Source organism: Typopeltis vanoorti, chromosome 3 (genome assembly GCF_054136105.1).
Source record: "Typopeltis vanoorti isolate ZY-2024b chromosome 3, IOZ_Tvanoo_1.0, whole genome shotgun sequence".
Taxonomy (NCBI): Eukaryota; Metazoa; Arthropoda; class Arachnida; order Uropygi; family Thelyphonidae; genus Typopeltis; species Typopeltis vanoorti.
The window spans coordinates 164,684,567-164,702,302 of NC_143551.1; the positions used below are offsets into that span (position 1 = coordinate 164,684,567).

The 17,736-nt window shown below is 35.8% G+C and overlaps 1 protein-coding gene across 2 annotated transcripts in view; it reads right to left on the reverse strand.

The window, feature by feature from the left end:
* The window catches only part of Mfe2 (peroxisomal Multifunctional enzyme type 2), a 668,623-nt gene that overhangs the window by 50,065 nt on the left and 600,822 nt on the right, over positions 1–17,736 (reverse strand). For both annotated transcript variants that reach the window (XM_090390952.1, XM_090390951.1), the window contains exon 29: positions 8,491–8,632. In XM_090390952.1, the coding sequence (XP_090247078.1) occupies positions 8,491–8,632 (142 nt within the window). The remainder of the gene's footprint in view (positions 1–8,490; positions 8,633–17,736) is intronic.

Sequence of the window (17,736 nt, forward strand, 5' to 3'; positions counted from 1 at the left end):
ATCCTTGGTTTCTCCATTTATAGAAAACCCACCCATACAGGCAGATACATTCACCAGCAACCCCCCACCACCACACACAACAATATGGGGTTATTAAAACAGTATTGACAACCAGAAAAGCATATATCTTTGTTTTATTGATTACACCAAAGGGTTTGATTCAATAGATCACAAGAAATTAATACATATCCTACAGAATAATGGGTTAAAAGGAAAAGATCTACGTATAATTACAAATATATACTGGAATCAAATGGCCTCAATAAGATATAAAAATACATATTCTGGCAACTTTGAAATCAAAAAAGGAGTAAGGCAAGGATGTGTCTTATCACCCTTACTGTACAATATATATAGCGAGCAAGTTTTTAAAAATATTTCAGAACTGAAGGGTGTAAAAGTCGGAGGTAGGAACGTCAACAACTTCAGGTATGCAGAAGACACAGTTCTTATAGCTGAATCTGAAGATGATCTTCAAAACTTAATCACAGAAATTTACAAGAGAAGCTTAGACATGGGACTAATTATTAACCTAAAGAAAACAAAGTGCATGATTATATCAAAAGAACCAATAAATAAGAAACTGAACATAACTGTTAACAAAAAGAAAATTTAACAGGTTCAGTCTTTTATATATTTGGGACAAATGTTTACAGACAGAGGAAATTCCCTTAAAGAAATAAAAAGAAGAATAGAGATAGCAAGAAAAGCCTTTTACTGATATGAGAACTGTTCTAACATCCAGAGACATTAATATAGACACAAGAAAAAGATTAATAAAATGTTATATCTGGTCAAGTCTTCTCTACAACAGTGAAACTTGGACTCTAAATAAAGAAGGAGAGAAAAAATTAGAAGCTTTCGAAATGTGGACCATCAGAAGAATGCTGAAAATACCATGGACAGAGAAAATGAAAAACGAAGATGTTTTAAAGAAAGCAAAAATGAAAAGAATATTAATGAAAATAATTAAAGAACGAAAACTTAAATATTTTGGACATCTAACCAGACAAGAAGGCATTCAGAAATTAATATAAGAAGGGAAATTGGGTGGAAAAAGAGGGAGAGGTAGACCCAGGAGAATGTGGTTCGAAGACATTAAGGACTGGACTGGCTTGAATTACCAAAAATGTTCCAGAGCAGCAAAAGAAAGAAAACGGTTCCGTGACATGGTTGCCAACCTCCTAGATGACACTTGAAGAAAACACTATATAACAGGGCAAAATTAATCTGTCCAGATGACAATGCCCTAACCACTGAACTAAATCACATCCTTAATACTTTCTTAGCCAATGGCTACAACCCCCAAAAAATATTAAAACCAGTAACCCCCCCCCTTCACAATAAAGATTACACTAAATCTATCACCATTCCCTACATCTGGGGCACCTCTGAAAAAATATGACCTGACTTCTTGTTACAGACCATATAAAAAGTTGGCATCCCTTATCCGCTCTACCAAAGACCAACCACTTCTCCTAGACCTACCTGGGGTATACCAGGTAGTCTAAGGGAAGTGTAAATTGTCCTACTTTGGCCAAACAGGCATGACAGCGAATATCAGGATTTCAGAACATAAGGACTACATCCAGATTCACCAGTATAGCCACTCCGGGCTTGCAGACCATGCTCTAGATACCCACCACAGAATACGTTGGAAGAAAGCCAAAGTAATACACTGCAGCAAGTTCAAGTACAAAAGATTATTCACAGAATCAGCCTCAGCTCTAAAAAACGTTCCAAACCTCAACAAATTTGGGTGCATGAGACTGCACCAAATTTGGGAGACTTACATCATGAAAACATCAGCCCAACAGCCAAGACAACCCAATATAGCCTGCTAGGGGGCATCATTAGGACTTTAGAAACAATAGTAGTTTCTTATCTTCTGCCTCATTTGCTTTTTGTAGTGCCCACATGCACGTGCCATATTTGTATGTTCACATGAAGATGGCAATGTGACATTGCCGAAATATAGGAACTATTTATTAAATTTTCTTTTAATTAATATTCCAGTATATATTGTAAATTCCTTAAATAATTTAATAGTCATGTGTTGCCAACGCATAAGCCTTTCTACAAGAATTTCAATCTCCTCTTGCTGGATGTTCCCTACTGCTATTCTTCTCTCTAACCATGAGTGAATGACAGTTCCAAGCACTAAAACAGCAAGAAGGCACAAGACAATCAGGATGGATGCCATAACCAAAGGAGCAGCCAATCACAAATCAACATCACAAGGAGCAGCCAATCACAAATCAACATCACAAGGAGCAGCCAATCACCCACAAATGTAGGAGCAACCAACCACCACTGGACCATGGCCTGGTTATTAACAAATCAAACTATAACCTCACGCAAGGTGAATTCTCACTACTGAAAAAAGGCCTAAACTACGCCATTGCACCGAGGTCAGTAAACAAACTGGATATCATTTATCATATCGAGAGAGGTCTAAGATCCCTCCCTGCCAATCTAGCTGATTAAAATATGTATGAAAACATCTTGCATACTAAACTCAAACAAAAAACTAAGCAGCAACCTAAACAAAATGGAAACACTGGCTCAAATCCCTAAAAAATAACAAGGACATTATAATCACAAAAGCAGATAAATGGAATGCTACTATTGTTTTAGATAGGACAACCTACATAGAAAAAATTAACCATTTTGTATCGGAACACAACACATACCAAATGGATATTTGGTACGTGTTGTGTTGTGTTCTACAACCCCACAAAATGCATGAAAAAGAAAATAACTGAATTAATTAAATTCATTAACACATGGCCAGAAGAAACTACCAAAAAACGAATACCTCATTATGCCCGTGCACCCAGAATTTACGGCCTGCCAAAAATACACAAAACAAACACACTACTACATGCGATTGTTGAAGGAATCGACAGCCCAAATTACCACCTAACCAAAAAATTAGCAGCCACACTCAAGGAATTGGTAGGTCATTCCCTTTCCTACATAAAAAATACACATTTCATAAGCAAAATTAAAAACATTATACTCAACGACCAAGATTTATCAGTCAGCTTTGACATAACTGTCCTTTTCACCAATGTCCCGATCAATGATACTAATATGCTCCTACAGAACATATTTCTACATGACATCATGGCCCTCTTTGCCCATGTATTCTGCTCCAGATATTTCATGTTGCAAAACAATTTTTACCTTCAAAAAGAAGGTACAGCCATGGACTCACCACTTTTCCCTGCCCAATAGCTAACTTTTATATGGAAAACTTGGCACAACAAGCTCCGGAGTCAGCATGCCTAAAGCCCAAAATTTGGCTCAGATACATTGATGATATTTTCGCCATTTGGCCCCCACGGCCACGAAGCACTAAATACATTCCTTAGCCACCTGAACAAACAACACAAATGTATCCAATTCACCATTGAAATAGAAAAAAAAACAACTCTCTTCCATTTCTAGACATACTCATCACGTCTTCCTTCAGGCTGTCTCTCCTTCTCAGTCTACCGCAAACCTACACACACAGACCAGTACATACACAAAAATTCTTACTACCATCCAACACAAAAACTAGGTGTCATAAGCACCCCAAAACACAGAGAGCAAACTATTTGTTCAAATGAGCATGCTCTAAACCAGGAATACGAGATCACTGACCATACATTTATAAAAAATGGATACAATAAAAAAACTATTCCCAAGATCCTCCACAGAGACACTAAAAACAAAACCGATTTCAAGAATGCCATTGCCAGAACACTACACAAATACAACATCAAAACCACCTTTAAACCATCGACAAAATTAAGACACCTACTCAGGTCTTCCAAAGATCCTCGTTCACACCTAGCCCACCGAGGGGTTTACAAAATACAATGCACATGAAACTTACCATACATAGAGGAAACAGGGCAAACCATCCCAATTAGGAAGAACAAACAACACATTAAATACCACCATTTTGGGAAAACCTGCCTTTCAGACCATACACTTCAGACATACCACAGAATTCATTGGAAAGGTAGCAAGTCCCTACACCCCACCAAAACCTGGTTCGAGAGGAAATTTAATGAAACATGTGAAATGCTCAAACACAATCCTAACCTGAACAAAAATGACGGTCTAACCATTCCAAGAATGTGGAGGATCCATTTGCAACCATTATAGCAACCAGAACAAGCCATAGAAAAATCTCAATACAAGTAGACTTGGTGAAGTGTTTTTTTTTTTTAAACATTCAATAGTAACCTGAACTGTACAAGTCCTGAAGAAAGGCTTAGACAGGAGGACTTTAGCAGGATTTATTGTGGTGGTTTTTTTTACCACTAGAGATCAAGCTAAGTAGAAGATCAATTAACAGCGTAGATTCAATTTACCTTTGTAGAGTGCAAGAGTATGTAGCTTGTTTTCGTGTATTTTTCTGATGATGACCTCAATACAGGGATCGAAACATCAATTGTTATTTTATTAATAATAATAATAAGTAAAATAATCATTTCAACAAGCGTGTTTTGTGTCCCTAAATTCATAAATAAGAACACTGTGACAAAAATGAATCTCTCTCTCTCTCTCAAATTAATCCCAAGGAAAAAAGACAATGAAGCCAAAATCTCTTCAAAATCTCACTTTCACATCCACTTGACTAGCATCTGTGACATTACTACCAACATAAATGATGTTTACTATCACTTGCAGTCATCCAGACCAGATATCTTTCTCTTGACAAAAATCCAGATTGTAGCTACATCCACTACTGTCCACCTTCAATGCCCAAATGACAAACCTCACGATTGCTTTTGCCACAAGGGTGGCACTTTTGCCTTTTTGAAATCTAATACTGCTTGCCAGAGATAGCTAATTTAGAATCCCCTACTTTTGACGTTTGATTTTGTCGTCCTCAGCAAACCAATTGTCAGGGTTGTAACAGCCTTCAACCATATATTCACCCTATTGTCCTTCAACTTCATACATAGCATCAAACTCACTGCTACATGTAACATTATTAATATTATTGCTTTCATGAGTTTATACCTCTAACTGGACTGAAACCATCTGATATTATTAGCTGGCAATACCCCTTGTTCAATTCCGGTAATTACATTCTGACTGAGTCAGGTTTCACAAATGCCCTCAATCTTAAGCCACAACATATTCATCAAGGGAATAAAACTCAACCGCTTTGTTCCTGATGCATCTAGTATTTGCATATAGATACACGATCTACTACCCTTTTTTTTTTATACTTACATCTATAGTCTGCTTGGCCCGTGGGGGATATTTCTCTTTCCTATCCCCCAAAGACATACCAGAGAATATCTGTATTAAAATTCAGAATCCCACAAGTTAAAAACACAAAAAATGAATTAATGTTAAGAAGTTAGTAATAAGGTATTGTAAAATAGTTATTTAAATGTATAATGTATGTTTATTTTTGTATGTTGCAAGTAAGATGTTTTTGAGATAGTGTATTTGTCCTCAGCTATGGAACTCTGATATAAAATAAATTTACTTAGATATTAAAGCATAATTATGTTTTTGTCTGAGCTGTCAAAAGTTTCATAATGTTGGTGCGCAACACGCATCGTGCACACATCTTTTTCATGACCCCTGGCAAAATTTTTGCCACGTGCGATGCATACTTCTTATTTGGCAAACATTTAAAATGACCGTGTTCGCATTTTTCATAAAATGGAGAAAAATGAGTTTCGTGCAGAAGTGGATGGCCACGCAGATCAAAGCCGAGTTAGATGCAGTTCATGGGGACTCTGCACCAGCATTAAAGACTATTTATCTTTGGATAAATGAGTTTAAACGTGGTCGTAAGTCCATCGAATGGGTGGATATTATACACCTGTTCAACTGAATTGGCAAATAATACCGTGCATGAAAAATTGCGCATGAAAAAGCTGCGTGCGTGATTATTGACTGTTGTTCAAAAACGCATGCGAAAAGACATTTCGACGCAGTGTTTGGCGATGTTTAATCGCAATTCGCAGGATTTTTGTAATGGATATGGATCCAGATGTTAATCGAAGAATGCTTGTTTGCCAAGGTCTGGAGAGTAATTTTGCTTGTTATTGTAGAATTTATGCCAATTAGCCAGCGAAGTTTGGTCAATGTTTTTTTTCTTTTGAATTTAGAGGAGTTTTAACCACTCAGAAAAATATACCCCCAACTTCAAACAAACACAATACACATTGGGTTTTGACTTAATAAGTCTCTCCCTTCACTAGATTCATAACCATGCTTACTGACATTTATATTGTTAGATCTGAAATAGGCGACTTCAGAATTTACCTGACGTCACCATTCGAGAATCTAACAATTTACATAAAATCACATAAAATTACTCTCTTTTAGCAGTAAAATTGTGTTTTTTGTTTATAACAACTTCCTATATGATTATTTGTGGATTTTGTGAATTTTAAAGCTTTATATCTAAGTTGCATAAATGTAAGTCAGAAAAAAAGGGCAAAATAAGAGAGGAATTGTTAATGAAATAATGTAAGTGAAAGAATGCGAACTATTCAACGACATAGGGCAAAGATCACCCTAAATACTGTAAGATCAGAGAAAGCACCCACGGGTATTACATCTTAGAAGGCATCATCACGCATACGTTCCCCGAACCAAGAAGTCCCGTATGTTAATCGGTGAAGTCACCCGAACGGAGACCAATGGGTGAAAAGATGAGAAATTTCAAACTCGGAAAGGTGGCGTTCCAGGAGAGCGAATAAAACCCGAGACACAGAAGAAAATGACCCCCGTTTTTTCTTGTTCCTGAGTTTTCTCTCTGTGTGCTCCGAAAGTTCTTCGGGGTTCAGCTCTCATATTTGAGGGCTGACTTACAATAGAGTTCAGTATGACACCGTAGTGGAGTTTCGGCAAGATTAACCGCAGGCCGTGGTGAGAAGATCATCTACGTAAAATACTAAGCAGAAGTATAACGTCCAGCTCAAGCGAGCGCGTGCAACCCACGTGGCGTTAAAGTCAAGACAACCAGATTCGAAACAAAGGATGACAGGAGACCGAAGAAAAGAATAGATAAGTACTCTCACTTACTCTAGCCCTCTTGAGATTGACTAACATTTAAGAGAGCAAAATCTAAAATTTGTGTTAGAAGAAAGAGTGAAAATATTTAGATCGTTGTAAATGACTATGTTTTCTTGAAGCGAACTTTAGGAACTTTCAACTAGATAGAGATTCTCTCATGCCTATTTCTGAGAGACGTTATAAAGTGTGTTAAAGTGCCTTAATGTTAAAAATGAATTGTAATCTTAAATGTAATGTGTATTGAGTTACTGAATTTTGCTAATACTCTGAATTAATGAAAAAATGAATTATAATCTTAAATGTAATGTCTATTGAGTTATTGAATTTTGCTAATACTCTGAATTAATGTTAAAATGAATTGTAATCATAAAATGTAATGTGTATCGAGTTATTGAGACATTGAATTTGCTGATACCTTGAAGTAGAATACTAAAATTGATTTAAGACTGAGAGAGTTAATGAAAGGTAGTAATTTAACTTTAGATTTGAGGGTCAACTTAACTTGTATGGCATTAACAATTGAATTTAATAAATGTTTGATTCTTTAACTATATGTGTTTCTGATCATGTTGACTGACTCTGACCCTTCATAAAATATCGAACCTGAGTATGTGTGAGTGTGCGGGAATACCCCAATTGAAAGTAAGGGCACGACTGCAAATAAGAGTAAAATTATGCCAGAGAGCCCAGGTTTCTAGGAATTTAATTGTATTGTTAGTAGCACCTGAAATTCTATAATGAACCTAAAGGCAGTGTGTCTATAACTTTAAGGCTCAGGCTGGCACAGTAAAAAAATAAATTTGCTTGAGTGATCAGGATAATATAGAATTCAGGGAACGAGAATCTTCTGGTGGCCCTTAAAGGTTAAGCTATGTAAGAAGGAGCATAAAAGAAATGACACGTAAGTTAAGCTTATTACTAATGTGGATCACATAACAATGACGCAACCTATTTAACATAGAGACACACGCGATAGAACTTGATATTGCGACAGTAATAAGAAAGGCTAATATTAAATGCGTTGTCCCGATATATCAGTGAGAGAGATACAAGATACACAACATATAGAAAGTAGGGATGCAACAATATCATTATCACTTTTGCATACCTCAGCAGCACTTACCCACTCTCATCATTCCTTCTGTGATGATCTAATTTTTCCAGAGTCTTTTCATTAGGTCTCACCTCAATTGAACCATTTCTCCAGGCTCCTGATGATAAATCCATTCAACTGCATACCATCCTTCATACGTCTTTTGCACCATCACATTCACTCCAAACAATCACAATCACATCCATTTCTTCTACAGAGCTTGTACATTGATATTGATTCAGTTGATAATGAGCTAGTTGTTTATTCGGGGGGGGGGGGGGGGGGATTCAAACTAAATTTTACAGAAGATTGATAATATGAATAAATTAAATTTATTTAAATTGTCTTACTCCATTGTGTAACCATCTGATTCTCCTTAGTAATATTCCATTCATATACAGCTTGAAGTTTTGTAATAAGCTCTGGCATTCTGGAAATTCTTTTAGCTAATTCAATAAAGCAAGTTTCACTCTTCAGGTTTGGATCAAGTGGCTGTAAAATAAAATTATTATTATAGCATATTTTATATCAAGAACCATTACTAAAAGTTCATTTACCATATCTATAGCAGGTGTACTAGTTTTTACTGGCTTACAGAATATAGCAATGAAAAATGTAGTCTTCTGTCACAGCAAACAGATCATAATGAGCAAGTTACAAATAAGCATTTTTCATTATATGTTTACTAAACAAGCAAGGAAAAGGCCTGCAATGCAGAGGAATATACTTTTTTTTTTGCATATTATATATCATACTAATAAACTGTACTGTAGATTTTGCAACATTTATATTGCAAAAATTCAACATTCATACACTGACAAAGCAAAATGTGTGGGAAATTAGACTTCACAGTAATTATTTAAACATCTTAAATGTAAAACACAAAACAGAAGTTACTAATTTAAGCTTGTATCAAACAGTATCTGCAGTGCAGTTACACGAACAGAGTTAGCATGAATGAAGTTGGAATAATTAACTCTCAAATCAATTGCGAGTGACCAATCACTACATGAGAAACTTAGGCGTTTTTGTATGTACCAGCAAAATTTCTTAAAAGTTAGTATTACAATATTACTTAAAATTATTCATCTTTTCTTTCAAGTACTATTATTATCACTCTTGATATACTGATTGCTCCCCAATTTGTTACCTCTGTCATGGAGGATCAGTAACCATTTTTCATTGACTGATCTGCATGTTTATATTTTTGAATCTATTAAAAACCACATACATTATTTCCAGGTTAGGTATCATGAGTATAAGTTGAGTGTAATTTAAGTATCTCTAGTTTCTTTTCAAAATGTTCATCTCCTTTGAAAACAAGACTAGTTTTCCCCAAAATATTAAAACTGATATATGACATTCACTTCTTTATCTTTAAAATAAGACAAGAGAAAACTAATAGAATTTATTACTCCTATATAAAATTAATTCCTTATTTTATCAAGTTCACTATTGAACATGAATCTAACACCATTCTCCCCTTTTTGGATACTTTAGTACATCATAACTCTCTGCTGGTAATACCGAATTTTCTTTTTTAGGAAGCCAGATATACCCATGAAGCTTCACAAAAAATAGGTGTTATCAAAAAGCCTTGTGCACTGAATACCCACAATTTGTTCTTCTGAATCTACTAGAAGAATTAAATAAAATAAAACTTACTCTATTACTTAATGGATACAGCAAAACTTCAATACAGAAAATAATAATTATCATCCCTCTCCCAGATTGCAATGTGATGTTAAAAGGATCTGCATACCCTACCTTAAAGGAACACCTGAACAAATAGCAAGGACCCTTTTCAGATAAATTTGTATTGTCTAACATGGAAGTTATGTCTCTTACTGCCTATCAAAGATATATTATCACCTTTATCTGTGCTTGGTCATATTTACTACTTTGGACAGACGCATTCTGCTACAATTAAAATCCAGGAACATCAAGATTACATAATATTTTTAGAATCTAAAGGTTCAGGCCTCACTTCTCATGTCATTAACACTGAAGTCTGTCTAGTCAAACAGTAGACATACGTTGCTTTCTCCTAACTGAGCTACTGTTATTGCTTACAACAAAAACTATATTTGGGGCCTTCTTCTAAATAATTTTCTGGTGGGCATACACTATTTGAAAGAAATGGATACGTTCAGATAAATCCATTGGTTTCTGAATTTGTTCCCATAACTCTTTCTCCTGTCAGAATAGCTCCCCAGCCATATTTTCTTCCTCTCTTCAATCTGTGCATGAATGTATCAGCCTTGCTGATGCATGCAATACTGGCTGAAACACAGCATAGTACTTGAAGTATGTATGTTTTCAAGTTTATGTGTTTGTCTTTGCCACCATTATGTAACGGCACCAAAGTCAGCAATACATTACAAAGTAAAATAAAGTTACAATTCATTCTAACAACACTTTACAAAAAACTATTACATTACGTCAAATGGAGGGAAAGGAAATTATCACATTAATCCCATTTCTTTCCAATTCTTTTATTAAGATTGCTTAATAAATAGGTCACAAATAAAAAAAAAATGTGGTGAATTTGAATGAAACTCAGATATTCCACACAAGCATCCCACCCCTCCCCCAACTCTTCTGGAAGTCTTTTGTGCAAAAACTGGGACTTAAGCTAAACAGTATGGTTAAAGGTACTGCAAATCCTATTCACTCCCATGACAGTATTCACACTGGGATTTTGTAGTGTCCTATGCACGTTCAGTTTATCCATTTCTATTTGCACATCAGTCCCTGTCACTCCATTCTTCACCTGGATGGATATACCATTGCAAAGCGATCGCTCGGTTATTCAATTTTTCCTTCTGCTTCTGTCACCTACCCACCATCAGCATCCATTAAGGTTATCCTATCATCGTAATTTTTCTTTTGCTTGCCAAATAGCAAAAAAAATTCTTTCTCATCACATGCTAATTTCCTCTCATAATCTGATATTGTGTTTTTCACATCCTGGTCATCCATCTTACACATATTGAATATTGCTCATGTGTTTGATTACATTCATTTTTTCCATATTTTAAGCTTCTGCTTAATGATGCTATGAATCCATTATGTTGAGCCCATACAAAAGAGGTTTGTTGATCAACCTACAGTACATTAGTACTATATATGGATACTGGTTTAGGAAAGGAGGAACTTGTTTATTTGATTTAAAAGATCGTATATTGTATTCCTTGGGAAACACATCAGGAGGAAGATCATTCTACAATACAGCAATAGCAGGGATGTTGAGCAGCAGCTGCACATGTTCTAATAGGCTTAGTACTAAATGGGGGAATTATTGATGCTATTTCATATATATCATTTGCCATGGAAATATTTATAGAATACACATATTGTGGAAACAAGACATCTATGCAAAAGTGGGAAGAGTGAATTGGTAAGAGATGGGTCACTAATCAATCTAAATGCTCTCCATTGTATTGAGTCAAGCATTTTGAGGGAGCTCTTAGGGGTATCCACTCCAAATGTGAGAGCAGTATTCAATAGCTGGGCAGATTTATGATTTGTATAAGGTTAGCAGTTGTTCAGAGATGAAGTAACATCTAAAGCAAAAGAGAGATCCTAGTTTTTTAGACACTTAGGATGCAATGGTTGAGATGTGTTTATGTCAGGAGAGGTTTCATGTCAGGGTAATTCCAAGAAGAGAAATCTCATCTTGTCTGGAAATTTGGGTGTTATCAAAAATAATACTGGGAGCAAATGATTCTTTTTTGTGAGAAATAAGACAGAAGTGGGTTTTACTAGTGTATAAAATTCGATGCAGTAGAAGTTCTTAATTTTTTTTTGGCATCAAATTTTACAGAGGTCATAAATATTGTAAATATAATAAACTACACTACCCACAAGGGTATATAGCAAAATAGAGTACCACAATTGTTCATAAAAATATTAAAATAGTATAAATATTCAAGATTATGCAATTTATGTAAATCCAGGAGTGATATTGTAAAAATAGCCTAGTGTTGAAATAGTTTCTACCATAAGTAAAAGGGATTATAGTGGATTATGCCTGGGACTTGAAAGCGAACAATAGCGCTGAAGGTCATTCAAACAAGGAAGTTTTCCCACTTACACTCAAGGTCAAAACCGCTGACATCAGAGTGATTGCAGGATGTTTGTAGGTTTCCGACCGTGAAACACGGAACTAAAAAAAAAAAAAAACAGTATATAGGAGGCCTTAAGAACAAGGCTCTCTTTCTCGTAGTCCTCTACCTGCAGGACATAAGTCTGATTGGACTCGTTGGTACGCAACCCATAGAAAGTTTCTGCAATGTGTAGCAAGTAAAGGAACTTGTGTCGTGCACCGAAAGCAGGACGCCTTTGTTCAACCTAGTTCCATCGGCGAAGATGTGCCACTTCTCCTGCAAGTGAATTATGGAAGGATAGCTACTGAGCACTGAACGAGGAAATCCATCACACAGAATGGATTGGAGGAATCGGCAGAAACAGCCAAGGATCTCATGTGCTGATAGGACTATATGTGTTACTAAAAACATGTGAGTAGATTTTTTTGTATTAATAGTAAAGTGCAGAAGGAAAATTGCGAGTCCACTGGACATAGTGTTACTAGGCTAATAGTATTGTCGCAGATAGCAAGGTTTGAAATCAAGATGTTAGCATAACATAAGTTAGGAATAGTGTCAGCTAGAATTACAGAATATGAGAATCTCCTCTCACTGTAAATGGCAAGCTTAATGATGCTAAACAGTAATTGAGATTCAAGATAAGATTAAGAAAGAAGTTGTATGAAAAGTGTACAGTGTTGCCAAATGAAAATTACTAAAAACAGCTAAATCTTAGCTGTTTTTAGTAATTTTGTATCAATTTAGTAACTTAAAAGTATCAGCAGTAGCTGATACTTTTAAATTACTTACTTTATTCAAGTTGAAGTGATACTTGCATATACAGTGCTGCCTCAAAAAACTCTGAACCTGTATTCTAAGAATTTGGGAAATTGCCAGAACTGTTAAATCCATAATTAGAATTTAGCAGTATCCCACAGGAGTTAGGACATATCTCCGATGCTTTATGCAAAGAACTCAGGTGGTGCAGTCATAAATAAAATTAATTTTCCTGATTTCTTTTAGCATAGGAGATAGATATCTGCACTTGTGAAATGGCCTAGTTCACAGGCATATTCACCAGTAGCATCACCGTTTTGTGGGTACTTTAACGTTTAAATGATAAAAAATAAAAAAATAAATAAAAATAGGGATAGAAGAATTAATGTAGGAAAAGACATCAACTTAAGTACATGTGATATAACAATTGATCATCGTATAGCAAAGGTGTAATCTAAGAAATTAAAAGGGCCAACACAATACACAAATCACTAAAGGGCACAGAACAAGAGGAAAGGCAAAAGGCAACAATAAAAGAGATAACAAATGGCGCAGTTGACAGGATTTAATCCACAATAATCGAATTGTACAAGTGTGAACTGAGACAGTTTTGAACAAAGATCAAGGTGGTAAAAATGTGAAAAATTAAGAAATTATCAATTCTATTGTAAATCATGGATGTGGATAGCATGATTTCTGACCCTACTAGTAACACCACGAAGGGTGATGAGGAGTTATTCAGAACTATTAACCCTCACCTTATCATACCACAATTGAATGACAATGATAACATTTTGTTTTTCTTTAATTTTGTACCGAAGAGCTAAGAAATATTGGTAACTGATCGGACTTTCAGCTTGATCCTACTGAGGAATAAGCTGGTCAGAAGGGACAAGAGCTTCTTGCATTCGTCTCCGGTTCTCCGAGACACTTTGGAATACAAGAAATTCGAGGATGCCCTGATTTCCCAGTTTTCCAAGGTACAAAGAGTGGGTCCGACCCTGTGGAAGCTGCTAAAATGAGCTCAGGAAAGAAAGGAAACTGTCACAGACTTTTATAACCAATTATTAAATCTGGCAAATGGTCTGAGCGTTTCCAAAGAAGATAAAGACCATCTTGATTGGGCTGTGTTCCACCAGTTCAGGCTGGGAATAAGAGAAAAGTTTAAGGAGACTTACAAGAAGATTAAGAATTTAGAAGAGGGTTACCTTGTTGTAAAGGAAAGAGAGGACTAGGTGACCTCCATCCTGTTGCGAACCCCAACCAAGTGCGTACAATAAGGAAGGAAAATGAATCACAATTTAATGCAAAGCGAGAAGAGGACTCAGATACTTCAAAAGAAAGGTCAAATGAACACCAAAGGGAGAAAAGTGAGAACAAAAAATGCGCTAGTCATAAACAAATTAGAGGATGAAAAACTAACTAACCAGATGTTTGTAAACTCCACTGATGTGGGGGATATGTGTTTGCTAATCAAGCAGGAGGTGGAGAAACTACACCAGCCTGTACCTGAACGACTTGATTCAGTCATAGAGCTGGAGAACTCAGGGCAAAACCCTCCAGGGACACCTCAAGTCATGAAAAGGAAGACAGCGATTGGAAGAACAGGAGAGAGTCCCCCCCCCCCCCGTTAATGTAGGAAGCGACATCAATTTAACTGAGTACACATGATATAACACAATTGATCAACGTATAGCAAAGGCACAATCTAAGAAATTAAAAGGGGGGGGCACACGATACACAAATCACTAAAGGGCACAGAACAAGAGGAAAGGCAACAAATAAAACACAATAAGACAAACTAAGAAAAAAGTTTGTCTTATATAACACTAGCATTGAAATTGACGAGGTTATCTGAACCTTATTGGAGGATGGCTTGGAGATCAGAATTGATGGCAGTGGCAGTTAATGTTCTGTAGGTTGAGGTGTGTACAGTAATGCTTATCAAATGAAAGGGAGTAGTGCAATGTGCTGTCATCTACAAAACTGTGTATTGGGTTGGAGGTTAACTGAAGTAGGTCATTGATATGTAAAAGAAAGAGTTGGTAAGAGAACAGAACCTTGTGGAATCCCAACATTAGTTGAATGGTGAGAGGATAAGGAACCATCCATCACATATAGTGTGCATCCAGAGAGAAAGTCAGCAATCCAACTACAGAAGTCCCGAGACAGACCAAAACCTCCATGGCATTTGCCCAGAGAAGGGTGACATATGTGAGCAGATCTCCTGTTGATCTGGTAGTGACAGAAGCCATACTAGTAGTCATTTATTAACTGGGTTCAAAGTAGTAGGAATTGGGAATTACTGGTTTTCTCCATTATCTAGAAAGAACTGAAGTGAGTGAGATAGGCAGTGATTTGTCACCATTCTTGGGAGAGGGTTGAATATAGGACAATTTCCAGGCTGTGGGATAGATATCAGTGGAGTAAGGGAGCATATACATGTGACATAGCAGTCTGTTCTGGTGCACAAACCTTCAGGACAATATCAGGGTCGGGAAACTTTTTTTTGTGTCTAATTTGGACAATTTTTTTTATCTCTTTCTGGCAAAAGGATACAGGGGGCATTGTATGTTGTGCATCTGGAATGGTTGGGGGGAAGGGAGCATTTACCATTATCTTCAAGCTTTGTTTCCAATGTGTACGTTGGAAACAAAGTGTGAAGCCAGGAGATTGGCTTTTTCTGTGGGTGACGATGATAGAGCCATCTGGGTGAGATAAAGGTGAGAATAGTGTTGAGCAGAAGTTAGGACCAATTGCTTTGGCAAGAGACCAAAAGGCTCGGCTGCTAGTTTTCTGCTTTTTGCTCTTAGAGTTCAACTCCGTTTTGGCTTGCATCTATTTCAGGCTTGCCATCACACTAGATCAAATGTTATCCAGCATTTGAAACCTTAGTATCCTTCATCACATATTGTTTCAGGCAATTATATCTCAAGAGTTGCACAAATTCATTTCCTTTCTCATTTGTGCCTTTTCTTCCCTCCATTCATATCCCTATAGTTGAAGTCTCCCATAATGATTACTTTCCATGTATTTGCTAAGTTGATCTGCTGATGCAAATTAATTGTTGCCTACATCTTTTGCACCCAATCACCTATAGCAGCAACCAACTGTATTTTGTCTTATGACAAATAACTTCAAAATGTACTGGTTCTCTCAATCCTGCCTTCCTGCTTAATGTCTATATTTGCTTGTTGCAGTCTTTTGCCATTATTAGTAACAACTTCCTCCATCTTTTTCTTTATTTCCCCCTTCCCAACAAAAATAAAATATTCCTACATTCTTATCCTTGCAACAATATCTTCATCAATCAAGTCTCACCAATGCAAGCAACTTTTGGCCAAGTAGAAATAACCAATGTCCAGAACTCTTCGTCCTTATTTCTGATGCTTCTGACATTAGTATATATGAATTGCAATATCCCTCCTGCCCACAATTACCCTTGTCTCTTGACACCGACAACTGTCACACTGACATTTTATATGGCCTTTTTGTTAATCTTATTTTTACACAAGATGGCTCAATTTACGAATATCCTGCATGAATTCATTCTATCCTCTACAAACTATTCACCATGAAAAAGAAATTGATACACTGATTCATTTTTTCTATTAACTTTTGCAACCAATATATCTAGTAAAAGTGAGCTTGGGTTTGCAGCCAATTAGGTTGTGTAATGGGAAGATGGCGGTTTCTTTTTTTTCATAAGATGAGTTTCATCCTTGGATGATACTTATTTTGTTGAGAAAGCAAATCACATTAATAGAGCTAGGATTTGAACATAACCAATCAAAATATTCCATCAAATAAATTGCAAGGATCCGAGAGACTGTTATAATGCACTGTATGAAAATTTGCAAACTAGCAAAATAAATTGTAGAAATGGTTGCAGAAATGCAAAACTAAAATAGGCAAATTCTTGTACATCAAATATCCTGCATGAATAAAAAGTTAAGCAGATGGATAGTGCTGCACAGTTATAAGGTTTCGGAAAGAAGAATCATTAAAATATGGAAGTAAAAACCATTAAAGAAGAAAAATTAACTTAATATGTGTTGAAAATATCTTTAGGAGAATCTACAAGCAGCTATTATAATAATAGCTACAATTATTTTAAGCTTTCTTTATAAAGACCTCTAGTGGAAAAGTCCCAAATCAGTGCTAAAATGGGACTGACAGAAATAGAACAATTTTTCTTTATTATGAACCATTAAGAGGCAAGGTTAAGCTAATAAATTGATTTCTTAGACTTTAGCAGATTGAAGTTGCAGGAAAGATTCACCATGTTGTATAGAAGGAGGAGAATGAAGATAATTTTTTTTTTTTTTAGATAACTTGATAAAATCATGTATTAGATCAAAACGTTTACATTTTTTTGATGAGTTAATATTTTGTCAAAAATAATGTGGAAGTTATTGTGGATGTTTATTTGTTGATGCGCTTCAACAATAAGTGATGCTGAGTTAGTTGATACTTATCAAGTGCATTGCAATTGAGCAAGATAGCACAGCATTTAGAGAAAATACAGTGAAAAAACAAATGCATCAGGTGATGAGTCACTTCATCATGTATCCTGTTAAGTATGACCAAACACAGCTCATAATGAAAAGAAGATTGCTACATGTTCAGATTAGTAGCAATGACAAAAAATAAACAAAATAAAAAAATAATAAAACTGGCCAAACATTGGTTGTTTATTTTGTTATGTTATTCCATCCACAAAGTGTTATA